Source organism: Sus scrofa, chromosome 6 (genome assembly GCF_000003025.6).
Source record: "Sus scrofa isolate TJ Tabasco breed Duroc chromosome 6, Sscrofa11.1, whole genome shotgun sequence".
NCBI classification, from domain to species: Eukaryota; Metazoa; Chordata; class Mammalia; order Artiodactyla; family Suidae; genus Sus; species Sus scrofa.
The window spans coordinates 48,417,954-48,434,265 of record NC_010448.4 but is presented as its reverse complement, the minus strand read 5'-3'; the positions used below and the strand labels follow the sequence as shown (position 1 = coordinate 48,434,265).

Here is a 16,312-nt window from a genome sequence, read left to right as displayed (position 1 = left end):
TCCCAGCCTTTGCAATAAAGCAAATGAAGGACATTCAAGAAACTGAAAATGAAGAAGGAACTATCTTCACACATCTTGATTGTCTTTATAGAAAACTCTAAGTGATCTATAAAAAAAGTGTCTTCCTAGAACTAAGTGAATGTATAGCAAGTATATCAAATACAAGGTCAAAATATAAAAATCCATCTTTTTTTTTTCTTTGTCTTTTTAGGGCTGAACCCACCGCATGTGGAGGTTCCCAGGCTAGGGGTCTAATCGGAGCTGTAGCCACTGGCCTATGCCACAGCCACAGCAATGCAGGATCTGAGCCTCGTTTGCGACCTATACCACAGCTCACAGCAACGCCGGATCCTTAACCGACTGAGCAAGGCCAGGGATCGAAGCCAAAACCTTATGGTTACTAGTAGGGTTCATTAACCACTGATTCCCAAAAATCCATCATATTTTAAAGACAAATTGTTTCTCCATAAATCTTTGTTTTTTTTTTTTTTTTTTTTTTGGTTTCACCCATGGCGTGTGGAAGTTTCTGGGCCAGGGATTAAACCTGTGTCACAGCAGCAACCCAAACTGCTGTAGTGACAACACCAGATCCCTAACCCACTATGCCACAAGAGAACTCCTATTTCTAGTTTTTTCTTTTTAGGGCTGCACCTGCAGCATATGGAAGTTCCAGTCTAGGGGTAGAATCGGAGCTGCAGCTGCCAGCCACAGCCACAGCCACAGCCACGTGAGATCTGTGCCACATCTGCAACATATACCACAGCTCATGGCAATGCTAGATCCTTAACCCACTGACTGAGGTCAGGGATCAAACCTGCATCCTCATGGATACTAGTTGGGTTCATAACCTGCTGAACCACAACGGGAACTCCTCTGTTTCTAGTTTTTAATTACAATTCTAAAATCTTATCAATAAAAGAAAAAGGAAACTATAATACTGCCTCACATATGATTATAAATGGGAACTTATAAATATCACCAAATGGACTTCATAAGTTTGCTAAAAATCACAATATATACAGGAATTGTTTAAAATTCAAGAAATTAATAAAAACAAAATCAATACATCAATCAATTCAAGGTGAAAATATAAGATTATTTCAACAGATAACAAAACAGCCTTGGACAAAATTCGGCAGTCAGTACCAAACAAAGCAGATATCCTCTGGTCTCCTACACATATTGAAGGAAATTACTTAGAGGCAGAGAATTTATCTCCAAATAAAGTGAACATTATAGTAAATGACTAAATGTTGGGAAATTTCCATGAAATCTGGAGAAATTGATGACTTATCACCATAATATTCAACCTTGTTCTGAAAAGACTATGGCAATAAGAAAAGTAAATAAAGGAGTTCCTGCTGTGGTGCAACAGGATCGGCAACATCTTTGCAGCACCAGCTGCAGGTTCAATCCCCAGTCCAGTACAGTGGTGAAAGGATCCTGTGTTGTTAGCATTGGTTGCAACTGCAGCTTGGATATGATCCCTGGCCTGGGAGCTCCATATGCTGGGGGACAGCCAAAAAAAAAACAAAAAACAAAACCAAAAAACAGTGGCTGTTCAGTAGATAGATAGCGTGTGCTATATTTGATGTAGGAGAAAATAATCACATCCATATAGTAAATGAACTATTCAGAATGACATTCACATCAATTAGAAAACAATTATAAGACAGAACAAAAACAACGGACAAAGCCAAGAATAGGAAACTCAAAGTCAAAGGTTCTTGGCCAACAAACATGTTTGAAAAAAATGCTCAACTGAAATTGAAATTTATGAAAATATTTATTAAAACATATCTACTGTGAGGCTATAAGAATACTCAATTTGATAGGAGCCTAAGAGAACAATTTGGCACCATGTAGTAGAATTGGAAGTGCATGTAACCTATGGCCAGTTTAGCAATATACAACATACATAAAGAATACATAATGTATAAGTGATTCTACTCCCACATGCATACAATTAAATTCCAGCTCACGCAATCCAGTAATCACAGACAAGTGATCACTGAAGTATATCTGAAATAGTGAAAAAAGGTAGCGGACAGTTTTTTGTTTTTTTTGTCTTTTTCAGGGCCGTACCCGAGGCATATAGAGGTTCCCAGGCTAGGGGTCTAATCAGAGCTGATGCCGCCGGCCTACAGCAGAGCCACAGCAACTCGGGATCTGAGCCACTTCTGCCACCTACACCACAGCTCATGGCAACGCCGGATCCTTAACCCACTGAGCAAGGGCAGAGATCGAACCCACAACCTCATGGTTCCTAGTCGGATTCGTTAAGCACTGTGCCATGACAGGAACTCCAGTAGTGGACAGTTTTTACAAATTCTTTACATTCATAGGATCTTCCTCTCACATGAATTTACTATTATCACTAATATATGGGATGTGGATTCACATCCCAAAGATATTAGGCATTGCGAATGGGACTTTCTTAGTAAAGTTGGAGATACAATAGGATAACCAAGTTAAGCAAATTTTCTTTATTGTAGGCCTCTTAAGTCCTTTGATAGTTTCGTAATAAAGCTTTTTTTTTTTCCTTAGAAAGGATTTAGTATTCAGAACTTCATAAGTGTCTGTGACCACAGAACATTTCTCAAGTACCATTAAATACTACTGTTCCTGGACATTCTTTTAGATATCTTGGGTTAAGGCACTGGTTATCTATATGTAATATTACAGATATGGCACTGCTGTTAATCTCCTTAGGTGTAAAGTTACATAGTGATTATGTAGGAGGCAGCCTTTATTCTTAGGAGTTGCATGATACAGAGAAATATATATGTGTGTGTGAAATGTCATGATGTCTATATTTATACTCAAATACTACAGAAAAAAATGTCAAAAATTATATAGAAGAAACCAGGTATGACAATGTATTATTGACCAGTGAATCTACAGAGGGCATACCAGTGTGCATTGTACTATTTGTACTTTATTGTACTATTGTACTATATTGTACTTTTATTTTTTTCCTAAATGAACAATGCCTTTTTCATTGTTAATTTCTAATTTGTCATGAATTTGCGGCAAAGCAGACTGTAACATGTCTGCTTTATGAATTATAAAAAGTATCACAGCTCTTCCTGATCCTTCAGAAGCTTTACTCTTATAATCTCCATATCCATCAACTCTAGAGATTTTTTTTTTAGGGCCGCCCCAACAGCATGTGGAGGTTCCCAGGCAAGGGATCTAATCGGAGCTGGAGCCACCAGCCTACGTCACAGCCACAGCAACACGGGCTCCAAGCCACATCTGCAACCTACAGCACAGCTCATGGAAATGCTGGATCCTTAACCCACTGAGCAAGGCCAAGGATCGAACCCACATCCTCATGGATACTAGTCAGATTTGTTTCTGCTGAGCCATGATGGGAACTCCTTTTTTTTTTTTTTTTTTTTTTTTTGAGATTTCTTTCTCATATTAGTTTTCAGAAATGACTTCTGAATTTTCGAAAGTTTATTTTACTAGATTTCATCCATAATTAACGGTAATTTAAACAAAATGAAAGGTAGTGGACAGTTTTTACAAATTTGGGTCTTCTCGCATGAATTTACTAATATTACTACTACTGCTAATAAAATAATACTTATTGAACAATTCTCTTCTAAAGGTTTTGTTTTTCATTAACATTTTATCCTTTAAGAAAGTATTATCAGAGGAGTTCCCATTGTGGTTCAGCAGGTTAAGAACCCGACTATTATACATAAGGATGTGGGTTTGATCCTTGGCCTCACTCAGTGGGATCCAGTGTTGCTGCAAGCTGTGGTGTAGGTCGAAGATGTGGCTTGGATCTGGTATTGCTGTGGCTATGGCATAGTATAGCAGCAGCTGCAGCTCTGATTTGACTCCTAGCCTGAGAACTTCCATATGCTGCAGGCATGGCCTTAAAAAGAAAAAAAAAAAAAAAGTATTATTAGGTAAGTACTATCATCATCACTTTAAAACTGAGGCACAGAGGGGAGAAGTGTCTTGCTAATACCACACAGGCAGGGGTGGAATTATAAGAATTATAGTAAAGATGTGCCATGGCTAAAGATCTACCACATCCATCACATTAACAGAATTATCTTCTGTTACAATGCTGTTTATATAAAGTATGGTCCTATGTACTGATTATGGTCCACAGATGGTTTGCTTCTGGTACAGACACTGAGAGCAAACATTTAGAAACATTTATTAAATATTAGAGTTGATGTAGGTCTATTAAATCCAGTAATTTTAAAAGCGGGGCTTTTGCATCTGTTTTTCTTTCATTTTCCTAGCAATAACATTTCATCGCATCTTGTAAAAGTACCGATGAACCAACAATTTTGGGGTGGGGGAGAAGCAGGCACCCTTCATCTTGGTTTGAGATGCACTACAACAGTATCATTCTTTAACCAGGACTGGGTGATGCTATAATTTTTCAACTCTTTTAAGTCAATATGTATAATATAAAACTATTTCTGTTAAGTTTTGGGCATGAAGTAAAAGTGGTTCCCTCATGTCCCCTAACAAGTAAAAACTTTCTTAAATTATGAATTCTCTATCATTATAAAAGGCATTTTCTAAAGGCCACTGTATCCTCTTTACATTAGGCATAGAGTTACCTCATTAATATGGTTTCTCTGATGTAAAGTGAGTTGATCACTACGAATAAAGGCTTTCCCACATTCTTTACATTTATAGGGCCTCTCACCAGTATGAATTCTGTGGTGTCGTGTAAGTTCTGACTTAACACTAAAGGCCTTCTCACATTCTTGACATTTATAGGGTTTCTCACCAGTGTGAACTGTGTGATGTCGAGTAAGTTCTGCCTGAAGACGAAAGGCATCCCCACATTCTTTGCACCCATAAGGTTTCTCACCAGTATGAAGTCTAAAATGTTGAGTCAGGTGATACCTGCGACTAAAAGTCTTTCCACATTCCTTACATTCATACGGAATCTCACCAGTGTGAATTCTTTGATGTAAGGTAAGTTGATAACTACAAATAAAAGCCTCCCCACATTCATTACATCTGTAGGGTTTCTCACCAGTATGGATTCTGTGATGTTGAGTGAGATGATAGTGACGACTAAAGGTTTTCCCACACTCTTTACATTCATAGGGTTTCTCACCAGTATGAATTCTGTGATGCTGAGTAAGATGATTGCTACGAATAAAGGCTTTCCCACATTCCTGACATTTATAGGGCTTTTCGCCAGTATGAATTCTGCGATGCTGAGTAAGTTCTGTTTGAAAGCGAAAGACCTTCCCACATTCTTTACATAAATAGGGTTTTTCACCAGTATGAATTTTATAATGTTGAGTAAGATTGTAGCGGCGACTAAAAATCTTCCCACATTCCTTGCATTCATAGGTATTCTCATTGGTGTGAATTCGCTGGTGTGAAATAAGTTGATTGCTACGAATAAAGGCCTTTCCACATTCCTTACATTCATATGGTTTCTCACAAGTATGAATTCTGTGATGTCGGGTAAGTTCTGCTTGAAGACGAAAAGCCTTCCCACATTCTTTACATCCATAGGGTTTCTCACCAGTATGAATTCTATAATGTTGAGTAAGATGGTAGCGACTACTGAAGGTTTTCCCACACTCCTTACATTCATAGGGAATCTCACCAGTATGAGCTCTCAGATGTAAAGTAAGTTGATAGCCACAAATAAAGGCCTTCCCACATTCCTTACATTCATAGGGTTTCTCTCCAGTATGAATTCTACAGTGACGAGTAAGTTCTGTTTGGAGACGAAAGGCTTTTCCACATTCTTTACATTCATAGGGTTTCTCACCAGTGTGAATTCTATGATGTCTAGTAAGTTCTGCGTGAAAACTAAATGACTTACCACATTCTTTACATTCATAGGGTTTGTCACCAGTATGAATTTTCTGATGTTGAACAAGGTATGAGCCATGACTGAAGGCTTTCCCACAGTCATTACATTTATAGGGTTTTACACCAGTATGAATTTTCTGATGTTGACTAATATGCCGTTGTACCCTAAAGGTCTTTCCACAAATCTTACATTTGTAAGGCCTCTCACCTGTATGAATTCTTTGATGTTCAGTGAGTTGATAATGAAGTCTAAAGGTCTTCCCACAGTCTTTACATTCATAAGGTCTCTCGCCAGCATGAATTGTCTGGTGTACTTTAAGGTCTCGAACACGACTAAAGGCCTTTCCACATTCCTTACACGCATGGGGTTTCACACCAGAATGTATTCTCTTATGTTCAGTAAGGTGATAATGAAGTCTAAAGGTCTTCCCACAGTTGTTACATTCATAGGGTCTCTCCCCAGCATGAATTGTCTGATGTACTCTAAGGTCCCCTACACGACAAAAGGCCTTTCCACATTCCTTACATTTATAGGGTCTCTCACCAGTATGAATTCTTAGATGTTGAATAAGGTATGACTGTTGTCTAAAAGCCTTCCTACATTCCTTACATTCGTATGATTTCTCTATAGCATGAATTTTCTGATGTAGAGGAAGAGATATATGTTTTTGGATTATCATTTGACGGGCGCATTTCATCTGATGTCCTTGCCTTCCGAACTCATGTTTACACTGCATGTCATTTCTGAAAGTGGTGTCTTCATGCATGTAAGTTTTGCTTTTGTTCACTATCTTCAACTGAGATAAATATATTTCACAAATATCCTTTTCTGGAAATAACTTATTGGTGACATACTTAGACTCCAAATCTGAAAAATAAGCAAAAAGGAAACAAATGTTGTGATTTTTCTACGTAGAGGGTGGAATAAGGGATTGCATCTCCTAGTCAAAATAAAAGACTAAAACCGAAACACATTAGAGGTAAAGGTTTAGGAGTTCCCGTCGTGGTTCAGTGGCTAACGAATCCTACTAGGAACCATGAGGTTGTGGGTTTGATCCCTGGCCTCGCTCAGTGGGTTAAGGATCTGGCATTGCCATGAACTGTGGTGTAGGTTGCAGATGTGGCTCGGATCCCGCGTTGCCGTGAGCTGTGGCGTAGGCTGGTGGCTACAGCTCCGATTAGACCCCTAGCCTAGGAACCTCCATATGCCTTGGGTGCAGCCCTAGAAAAAGGCAAAAAGACAAAAAAAAAAAAAAAAGTAAAGGTTTAGAGCAGGGGTCAGCAAACTTTTCTGTAAAGAGCCAGGGAATAAAAATTTTATCTTTTGTAAAACCTGTGGTCTTTGTCACAATTATTCATCTCTGCTGTTACAGCTCAAAGGCAGACACTGATAGTATGGAATTGAATAATTGTAGCTATGTTGTAATACCACTTTATTTATGGAAACTGAACTTTGAATTTCATAAAGTGTTTATGTCACAAAATATTCATTTTTTGATTTTTTTTCCAACCACAAAAATGTAAAATCCAGGGTTAGCCTGTGAGCCATACAAAAGCAGATGGTAGGCAATAAGGTCCTCCAGCTTTAGTTTGCTGGATCCTGACTTAGAGAACTCTAAGTTGTTGTAGTTCAATCTGAATCAAGGAAAAGACATCAGAAAATATGTCTCTAAAAGAGGATAAAATAAGTGACCAAAGGAACAAGTTAAGGCAGTGCCTTCCTACTTGGGATGGATGTACTGCTCTGCAGGCAGCAACCCAGATAAATGGAATCAAAATCTGTAGGAACAAATCCTGAATGTCTACACTTTTTATATTTTTCATCAGATGATTCTGAGGCAGACCATTTTGAGAATCTGTTGATTGTTTTCCCAAATGTTTCTCCTTACTCTTAGAAAAAAATTACCAAAGATAAAGATGTTACCACCCATATTGCCTTGCTTATCTGTACCAGTGTCTCCTTTGCTAAAACACCACCACCTCCATGATGGTAGGAACCTATATCAATAGGACCCAGACTCAAACACAGTGCTGATTTCAAGTAAATAGCAAACAGGTGTTGAGTAAAATAATTTTAGACAATGGAGAAATAAATAGAAGTGTAACTATAAAGAAGGACTTGGAAACATAGGTAAAATGGTTCTCACTGGGGAAGACAGAGGGCAGTTTCCTCTTTGAAATGGGAGGGAAACAGAAAAGAAACAAGGAGATGCCAAGTGGCGGTAGAGATGAACTGCCTTTGGGAGCTCATGTTGAGAGGATTCTGATGTTTTCTCAGATGTCAGGCCTTTTCTCCACAGGCCATGGGCCCTCCAAAGGAGCCCGAACATCTCAGGGGCGAGCCTCTCCCTGACCAGAGAGGGCTGTAACCTGTGAGGGCATCCCTCTTGTCTAATTTGCCATCACTCACCTGTGTACCAATTTCTTGTTCCTTCTCTCATTACCACCCAGGGCTCTTTCTCTTGCTCCAGCAAAGTAATCACGTCTGGCTTAGGAGTGGGACATCCTGCTCACAGGAAAGAAATGCCACATGATTTTGAACAAACAAAAAACTCTGAGTTCAAAATGACTTAATTTATACTTGGTTATGTTTATATTAAACTGCAGGTCAAAATTATATTTGATAAAATGAAAAAGGCTATTGAAGAATATTGTCATTTAGATGGACTCAGATCATAGGACTAAAGAGACCAGACAGGGGAGAGAAAAGTCTGGCTCTGCTGCTTGCATTTTTTTTTTTTTTTTTTTTTTAAGGCTGCACCCACGGCATACGGAAGTTCCCAGGCTAGGGGTCAAATTGGAGCTACAGCTGCCTGTTACACCAAAGCCACAGCAACGTTGTGATCTATACCACAGCTCATGGCAACGCCAGATCCTTAACCCACTGATCAAGGCCAGGGATCGAAACCAAGTCCTCGTGGATCCTAGTTAGGTTCTTTACCTCTGAGCCATGACAGGAACTCCTGGTTCTGCTTTTAAAGGGAGTTTAGAGAGGGGTTGAGAACTCAGACTCTGGAGCACTATGGTCTGGGTTCAGATCCTCTGGAACCTACTAGCTCTTCCTTTTTTCAGGTGTTAGGCTTTTATCAAGTGGAAATGGGGCTAATATTAACTACTTCATAGGGCTCTTGGGAGAATTAAATGGATTAATATATCTAAGAGTTTACAAGGATGCCTAGATGTGGTATTACTGTTATTATTTTATTAAAAGAAAAATACTGTTTCCTAAAACACTTCCAAATTCTTCCTCAGAATTCTTTCAACAGAAAATATAAGATTCACAGACCAGACATTTCAGCCACAAAGAAGGTTAAAGAGTATATGTCTCTTATAGGATGGGATGTGTTTGCTTGAATTTTAAGTGGATACTGTTAATTCATCTACCACTGTATAAACTGTACAGGTTCATTTGATGGTGACAAAAACCCAGAACCCTGAGACTAGATGATCTCTGTGCAGGTAGGCCAGACCTGAACAGTTACAAGAATTCCAAGTATACATATTATATGACACCTGGCTCCTCTGAAAAGTTGTACAACTCAAATATGGGAATCATTTAGAAAAACAGGCAACTGTCGGAAGGGCCAGAGGGAGGAGGGAAGGTCACTAAATGATGGGGAGGGTGGGCTGAACCACGTGCCCATTTCCAACCCAATACTGCGCAAACCACTTCTTTTGAAATAGGAGACAGACATTCAGCTGGTGTCTTAAAAGAGCTCTGAAATTTAACAATGGAGAAAACAGGTACTCCGGAAACCAGATTTAAGTGATTTGCAGATATCCTTACCCAATGAGACCAAGTTTCTGTAGTTCTCCAGCATCACTTCCCTGAACAAGGCCCTCTGATCCAGGTCCAGGCATTCCCACTCCTCCTGGGAGAGGTCTATGGCCACGTCCGTGAATGACAAGGACATCTAAAATGACAGACTCATGTATTACAAACATCGTTTTAAATGTATTTCAAGATGGAAAACTGCTTTGCAGGAAAGAGAAAACAGTACAGCAAGCAGTAAACTGGGGTTCAAGCCCATTACACATAGGGAAGAAACAGAAACTCAGTTATTTCTAGAGTAGAGTGGCGGAGTTCCCTTGTGGCTCAGTGGGTTAAGTACCCAGCATTCTCACTGCCACAGCTTGGGTCCCTACTCTGGTGGGGTTTGGTGCATGCGTGGCCAAAAGGAAAAAAAAAAAAGATTAAAGTGGAATGGCTATGTGTTCCCCACCCCAGTGGCATATGGACATTCCCAGGCCAGGGATGGAACCTGTGCCACAGCAGCGACCTACTGCAGTGACAACACCAGATCCTTAACCCACTGAGACACAAGGGAAATCCTATGTGCTTTTAAAGACCACTGTTAGTACAAGGATACCCTTGGTATAGGAAATGTCCTGTACACCATGGGGAAAATGCATGAATAGAATAATCAAGGTTTCCCAATGAAATGAAATCACATAAATAAGTACACTGCCTATTATGTGCCTGCATTTTAAGTTCTGAATAGATATGAATTTGTTCTCTCTTCCCTTCAAGGAATTTGTAAAAAAAAAAAAAAAAAAAAAAAGTAATGAATTGTTTTTCTCGAACGTACTCTACAATCTCTATCTTAGAAAATAGGACTTGATTGACATTTGATTTAATCAAAATTCAGGTTCATTACATAAAACAATGTCATAAGCGGTTTTCCTTGTCATAACAAATGACAAACTTTAGTTCATTTATGTACTATCTGGCTCATCATGCATCTTGTAGCTCTATCAGACCTGTCCTTCTGTCATCCTTAGGCATTTCGGGGGGACGAGACATCTGAGGTCTTCCCCAGTTCCCACAGCTTTCTTCATTCCCCCTGAGCGTCCAGCGGATCCCTCAGGAGCCCTCATCTTGCTCCGGAGCTGGAGGATGCCGCTGTGGGACGATCCGCGACATACAGACATCACTAGAGACCAGCACCCCTTCTCAACCACGAAATTGACTTCTGTCCTATTGCTCATCCCTCAGGGGACCCCCTGGATGAATCCCTGAAATCCCCACATGAAGGCCTCAGCTGCACTCCAGTCTGCTCCTACCCGTCTCTCCAGATGGGAGCTCTTGCCACGTGCCGAATGCTCCACACTGAATACCACCTTCTCACTCAGCAAAACTCGGGTCTGTGGAGTCTAAAGGGGTCATCATCTCTGTGTCACGGAAGCATGACTCTAACAAGGGACGTTCAAGTGCCTTCCTCAAGCACCTTTACCCTTCCCTGCTCCATCATGCTCCTGAGAGAGTCGGGGGCACTTGGAGAGGTGAACACAGGTGGGAGGCAAGCCGGGTAAACAGGAGGCCACTCGGTTGTGTGGCACCATCCTTCACTGTGATCGGAGTAACTCCGGGCAACTTCAGCAACAGGGTCGCCTCAGGAAGGAAGTCTCAGGATAATAAGGATCACATGCATTCAAAACCACAAGACTTCGAGGAGGAGAGGCGTGAACTTACATGGGCCATGGTTCTGGAGCTGCAAGAACTTGTTAGTGCTCTTTGGGCTTCCTCCGCTGGAAAAGCTCAGAGTCCGGAGAGGCCAGGGCTGAGAGAGGAACACGAGGCTTTGAGACCATGCGGGTCTCAAATCTCTAAAGGACTTGAGTTACTACCATCCTGTTTTGCCTTCTTCCTACTTTCATCTCCACATATGGTGCCCCACATGCAAATCAAGAGAGACACGAGGGAGCGTGGGTGAAGCCAAACCCTCTCTGTGCCACAGTGAACCACCTGCACAAGTGCAGATATCGAGCAGCGGCCTCCTGTTTGAGGCCAGACGCGCACCCTGCAGAAGGGTCTCTAGCCCGCCTCAACTTCTGCAGCAGTACCACTCGTCTCCCTTTGAATCTAACATTATTAGAATAGGAAGTTGTGCTATCCAAAATGATCGCCACCTAGGGGTGTTTAAATCAAAGTTTAAATTAAGTAAAATTAAATGAATGTAAAAGTTCTGTTACTCAGGTGCACCAGCCACATTTCAGGTGCTCAACAGCCTCATGTGGAGGCTGCAAATGGAGAATGCAAATATAATGGAGAATGCAAACATAAATTATATCCGTCACCAAAGAGCGTTCTGCTGGACAGAGGTGGTATGACGCATACAGCATAAAATCCCCTTCTCACCACAGAGTTCCCCTGGATGCAGAATAATTTGATCAAAACCTGACAGAGTTAGCTAGAGAAAGAATATCTCCTTCCTATGAATTCCCAAGGCATGTGACCTGAATTTCCCTAGTAGCTTTTACTGCCTCTTCTCTCATGCTTATTCAGTCCATTCTGACTTTATATCATTTGCTGTATTACAGGAGACTTACGGGAGTAACTGTGTTTTCAGGGCTTGTAAATTACTATCATTAGATTCAGCATAGTTTGAGCCTGTGTGACTGAGACTTGACTAATATTCCATTTTAGGCAGATTTTCTTAGGAAATGGCCAAAAAGCAAACTAAGATACATGCAGAAGATGTTTATCACATGACAACTTAGAATAACCAACTGTTAATAATATAAATGGCTATAGGAGTCGCCAAGTTAAATTAAGGTCAGTTATGATGGCATACTAAGGCCTCATTAATACTGATGACATTGGTCCATATTTATAGCCGAAGAAAGACATTCCTAAGGAATGACTGACTGATACAGGCAAATTAAAGATGTAAAATTATGGGAGGAATGATAATGTAATTAATAACACAGACTCTGCTGTCAGATTTCCAAAATGTGAATTCTAGTCTAACAGCTACCAACTTCTCAGTTTATTGGTAAACAGGATAAGAAAATCACTGTGTCCTACAGTTGTCATGAAGATTGGGATGTTACATAGACACCATTTAATGACATTATAATTACGAAATAAAAGTTAGTATTATTATGTAACGTACTTCATTCTACTGTTATTAGATGAAATTCTTTGCTACTTTTTTTTTGCTTTTGGGGGCCATTCCTGCAGCACATGGAGGTTCCCAGGCTAGGGGTTGAATTGGAGCTGCAGCTGCCGCCACAGCCACAGCAATGCAGGATCTAAGCTGCGTCTTCGACCCACACCAAAGCTCACTGCAATGCAGGATCCTTAACCCACTGAGTGAGACCAGGGATCAGCCCGCATCCTCATGGATACATCCACTCAGCCACAATGGGAACTCCCTACTTTCTTTTTTCATAGTAAAATTTGAGTCTCATGCCCACTCTTTTTTATAATGACATTGCACATATTTTAAAGCCAAGGCTTGGATGTGAAATTAGTTTTAACTAACGATACTAACAAACAGATTTTCAGAAATCTAACCAAGAAATCTCTCCTTGTATTTGCAGCTATAAAGAGGAGACACATTCTTTGACATAAACCTAAGAAAAAGAATGTAATAAGACATTAAATGCAGTACCGGAGGTTCAGTCTTTTCCTTCTGTCTTATGTAAAGATTCACATGAATATTTATAGTTATTACATCTTATTTTGTTTCCTACTATTATAAATCTGTCTTCCAAAATGTTATTTGCATTAAAAGATTCTTGGACAGGAAAAGTGATTGCCATGTCCTGTGAAAACAAACTTAAAAATCTAAAAAAAAGTATCCTGAAGGGCTACCTTATTTGATAAATTGTGCTATCTGAATTGCTCTTAATTAATTTAGGTAACACTAAACTGTGGGAATTTGGTGCTGTAAGTACTTGGAAAGTTTATCACTCTAGAGGGGGTCACTGGCACTTTCCTCTTCTTCCATATTCATGGAGGTAAAAGAAACCTATGGTTTGGATTCATAGAGTTAACGTTTTCTAATGGGAGTTGAGTCTATGTCCTTTGAGTGCTCAAGTAGAACAGTTTCTATTCTGCACACAAACACATACACACCACACATATACAGGTGCAGAAAAATGTGCTAAAATAAACCTCCCCAAATATTACTGGTGATGCTATTTTAACTTTCTTTTTTATAAGTCCCTCATGACCTTCTTAGCACAGTGGGCAGTGCATCAATCTCATATAAGTCTCTCATGTAATATAACTGAATAACTGATTGTTTTTTTCAAAAAGCAAGCATTAATTCCATAATCTTATGTATACAATCTATACCCAATTTTTTTTTAAATCTTAGAAGCAATTCTGTTTGACATGTGTGGGAATAGTAAGGGAATCAGTGTGACCATTTTAAATAAAGCCTACCAATTCTTGAACATTCTTCATTACAATAAGATCTTTTTACTGACAAGTTCTTCCCTGAATGGACATGTCAGGTGAGGGGAGTGTGTAGACTAAATAAGAAAATATGGGCAAAACAGAACAGGTTTTGGTTCTCTTTCTCCACTGAATAATCTATTGAAATACTGCTTTGGGAGTTTCCGCTGTGGTGCAGTGGGTTAAGAATCAAACTGCAGCAACTCGGGTCGCTGCGTTGGCGCACAGGTTCCCTCCTCAGCCCAGCACAGTGAGTTAAGGGATCCTGCATTGCCAGAGGTGTGGCAGTGGTGCCAGTTGCAGCTGGGATTCAGTCCCTGGCCCAGGAACTTCCATATGCTGTGGGATCGGCCACAAAAAATATATATATCACTGGATATAACCCTTGTAAAATGTCTCTGAATCTCAATAATAATAAATGGCACTCATAAAATTTGAGCATTATTGTTCATCACAATGACTATTTCTTTACTCATATTGTTCATTTTTCTTTTGACAACCTTTCTTTCTTCTTTTTTCTTTTTTAAGAGCACACCCATGGCACTGGACACTTCAGAAAAAAATGCAAATATTTCCATGTACTAAAAGCAAAAATGCATTTATGAACAAAGAGGAAGTAGAAACTCACCTGATCTGTACTTTCAATGTGCAACAATTTTCCCTTTCTCCCCAGGATCCCCTTGTGAAGAATGGCAGAACTGGATAAGAAGGAAATCGGGAGACACCAGGCCTTTCTTAGAGCTGAGACAGAGAAGGGACCCTCTAGGGCCACATCAGCACTCACCTCACACATACGGACCGGATGGGAGAAGGAGGCTGGAACTTGTCTTTGAAATCACAGCAGCTTCCTAGAATCCGAGGTATGGGAATGCTGCGGTTCCTGAAAAATGTAGCAGCAACCGCAGCGCCTGAAGTAGGAACGCTTCCCATCATTTCATCCCAGGAATCTGTCTCCGAGACAATTCTAGCTTCAATAGCCCCATCCTTTGTCCAGGACTGTGCCTTCTTGCTGGGAAACTTCCTCCTAGGGCCTTCATCTTATTGGACTTTCCTCTTGAGGACAGCTCTGTGCCGACACCCAGGGCTGTGAGGGGAGGGTGGGGAAAGCAGCAGGAGTGTGGGTCCGTGACGCTCACCACTGAGGCAAGCACCAGTATCAGACTGACAACCGCGCACGCCGACAGGAGCCCCGATTCGGTCCTGCTAAGTGTGGGTGTGCAGGCGCGCGCAAACACACACACGCACTACACACAGCCTATCACACTCAGACACACGATCCTCCTCTGCTCCTCCAGCCCCCACAGGCCCGAGGCTGCAAACACAATGGGCCCGGGGCTCCACACTTTGGGGGCAGCTCCACTCCCACCCCTACCCCAGGTGAGTCCCGCTCCGCCTCGCCTGGCTCCCACTTCTCCCCAGGATTCCATTAACTCACCTGCGGTGGCTGAGCCACCCAGAACGCCCGGTTGAGGGCCCTCAGGGTCCAAGTTTACGCCTCCCCTGGGGCTTCTGGGAAATGTAGTCCACAGCCGGAAGGCGATGTGCTCGGGCTTTGAGTGCGCAGGCGTATGTGCGCCGCGCGGATCTGGCGTCTCTGGTCGCCCCGCGGAGACCGCTGACCAGCGTTGTAAGCCGAGCGACCTCCCGACGGGAGCGGTCCGGCAGGTGCGAGCCTCTCGGGACCCTCAGAGTGCTGCGCCGCCGAGTGCAGCCGTGGGTGCAGCCCTGAGGCCAAGCGCGTAGGGACGGATTCTGTCGGTTTCTTCCCTGAGGTAGTCTGGGCGCCTGGTGCACAGGTGTGTGGCCCATCGTACCTGGCTTCGTGAGCCTGTGTGTGTGTGTGTGTGCCCCGCTGTGAGGGCTTCGGCACCTACTGCGCGTCTGGCTGAGAGTGAGCTGTGTCCCTGCATGTAACTCTTTGGGGAAGGGACGGTGTGCGCCTGAAGCGGCATTCGAGGGTGATTCGTACCTGAGCATGGCGGGGAGTGGCGCGGCGGGGACTGTGGGCGTGCGGGGCTGTGACCGGGTGATGTGTGTGTGTGTGTGTGTGTGTGTGTGTGTGTGTGTGTGTGAGGGGCTGGGTGTGCGGGGCGCTGTGTGACTGCGGCAGTTGAGTGGCGGGTGCAAGCGGGGCTATGTGAAACGTGGGTGTGTGATCTACATATGTGCTGACTGGGTGTGTGTGACCGTGTGCAGCCACAGACAGATTATAAAGACAATATGTTGCATCTTCTTGCAGCATCAGCTGTTATTTCAAGATTTGGAGCAAAGATTTGCGATTTATCTGTCGAATAATTTTGCCTT

At 41.8% G+C, this 16,312-nt stretch overlaps 1 protein-coding gene across 5 annotated transcripts; it reads right to left on the bottom strand.

The window, feature by feature from the left end:
- On the bottom strand, positions 1,768-15,549 carry LOC100521972 (zinc finger protein 546). Of its 5 annotated transcripts, XM_021094379.1 has the most exons (6): positions 15,444-15,549; positions 14,793-15,092; positions 11,294-11,381; positions 9,608-9,734; positions 8,231-8,326; positions 1,768-6,688 (listed from the first exon to the last, which is right to left on the bottom strand). In XM_021094379.1, the coding sequence occupies exons 3-6, from the start codon at positions 11,300-11,302 to the stop codon at positions 4,575-4,577; spliced, it is 2,346 nt and encodes a 781-aa protein (XP_020950038.1). In that variant the 5' UTR covers positions 11,303-11,381; positions 14,793-15,092; positions 15,444-15,549; the 3' UTR covers positions 1,768-4,574. The 5 variants fall into 5 exon arrangements, with proteins under 5 accessions (XP_020950038.1, XP_020950039.1, XP_020950037.1 ...); XM_021094380.1 differs by lacking the exon at positions 11,294-11,381; XM_021094378.1 differs by lacking the exon at positions 15,444-15,549 and having other exon boundaries at positions 10,582-11,381; positions 14,793-15,400.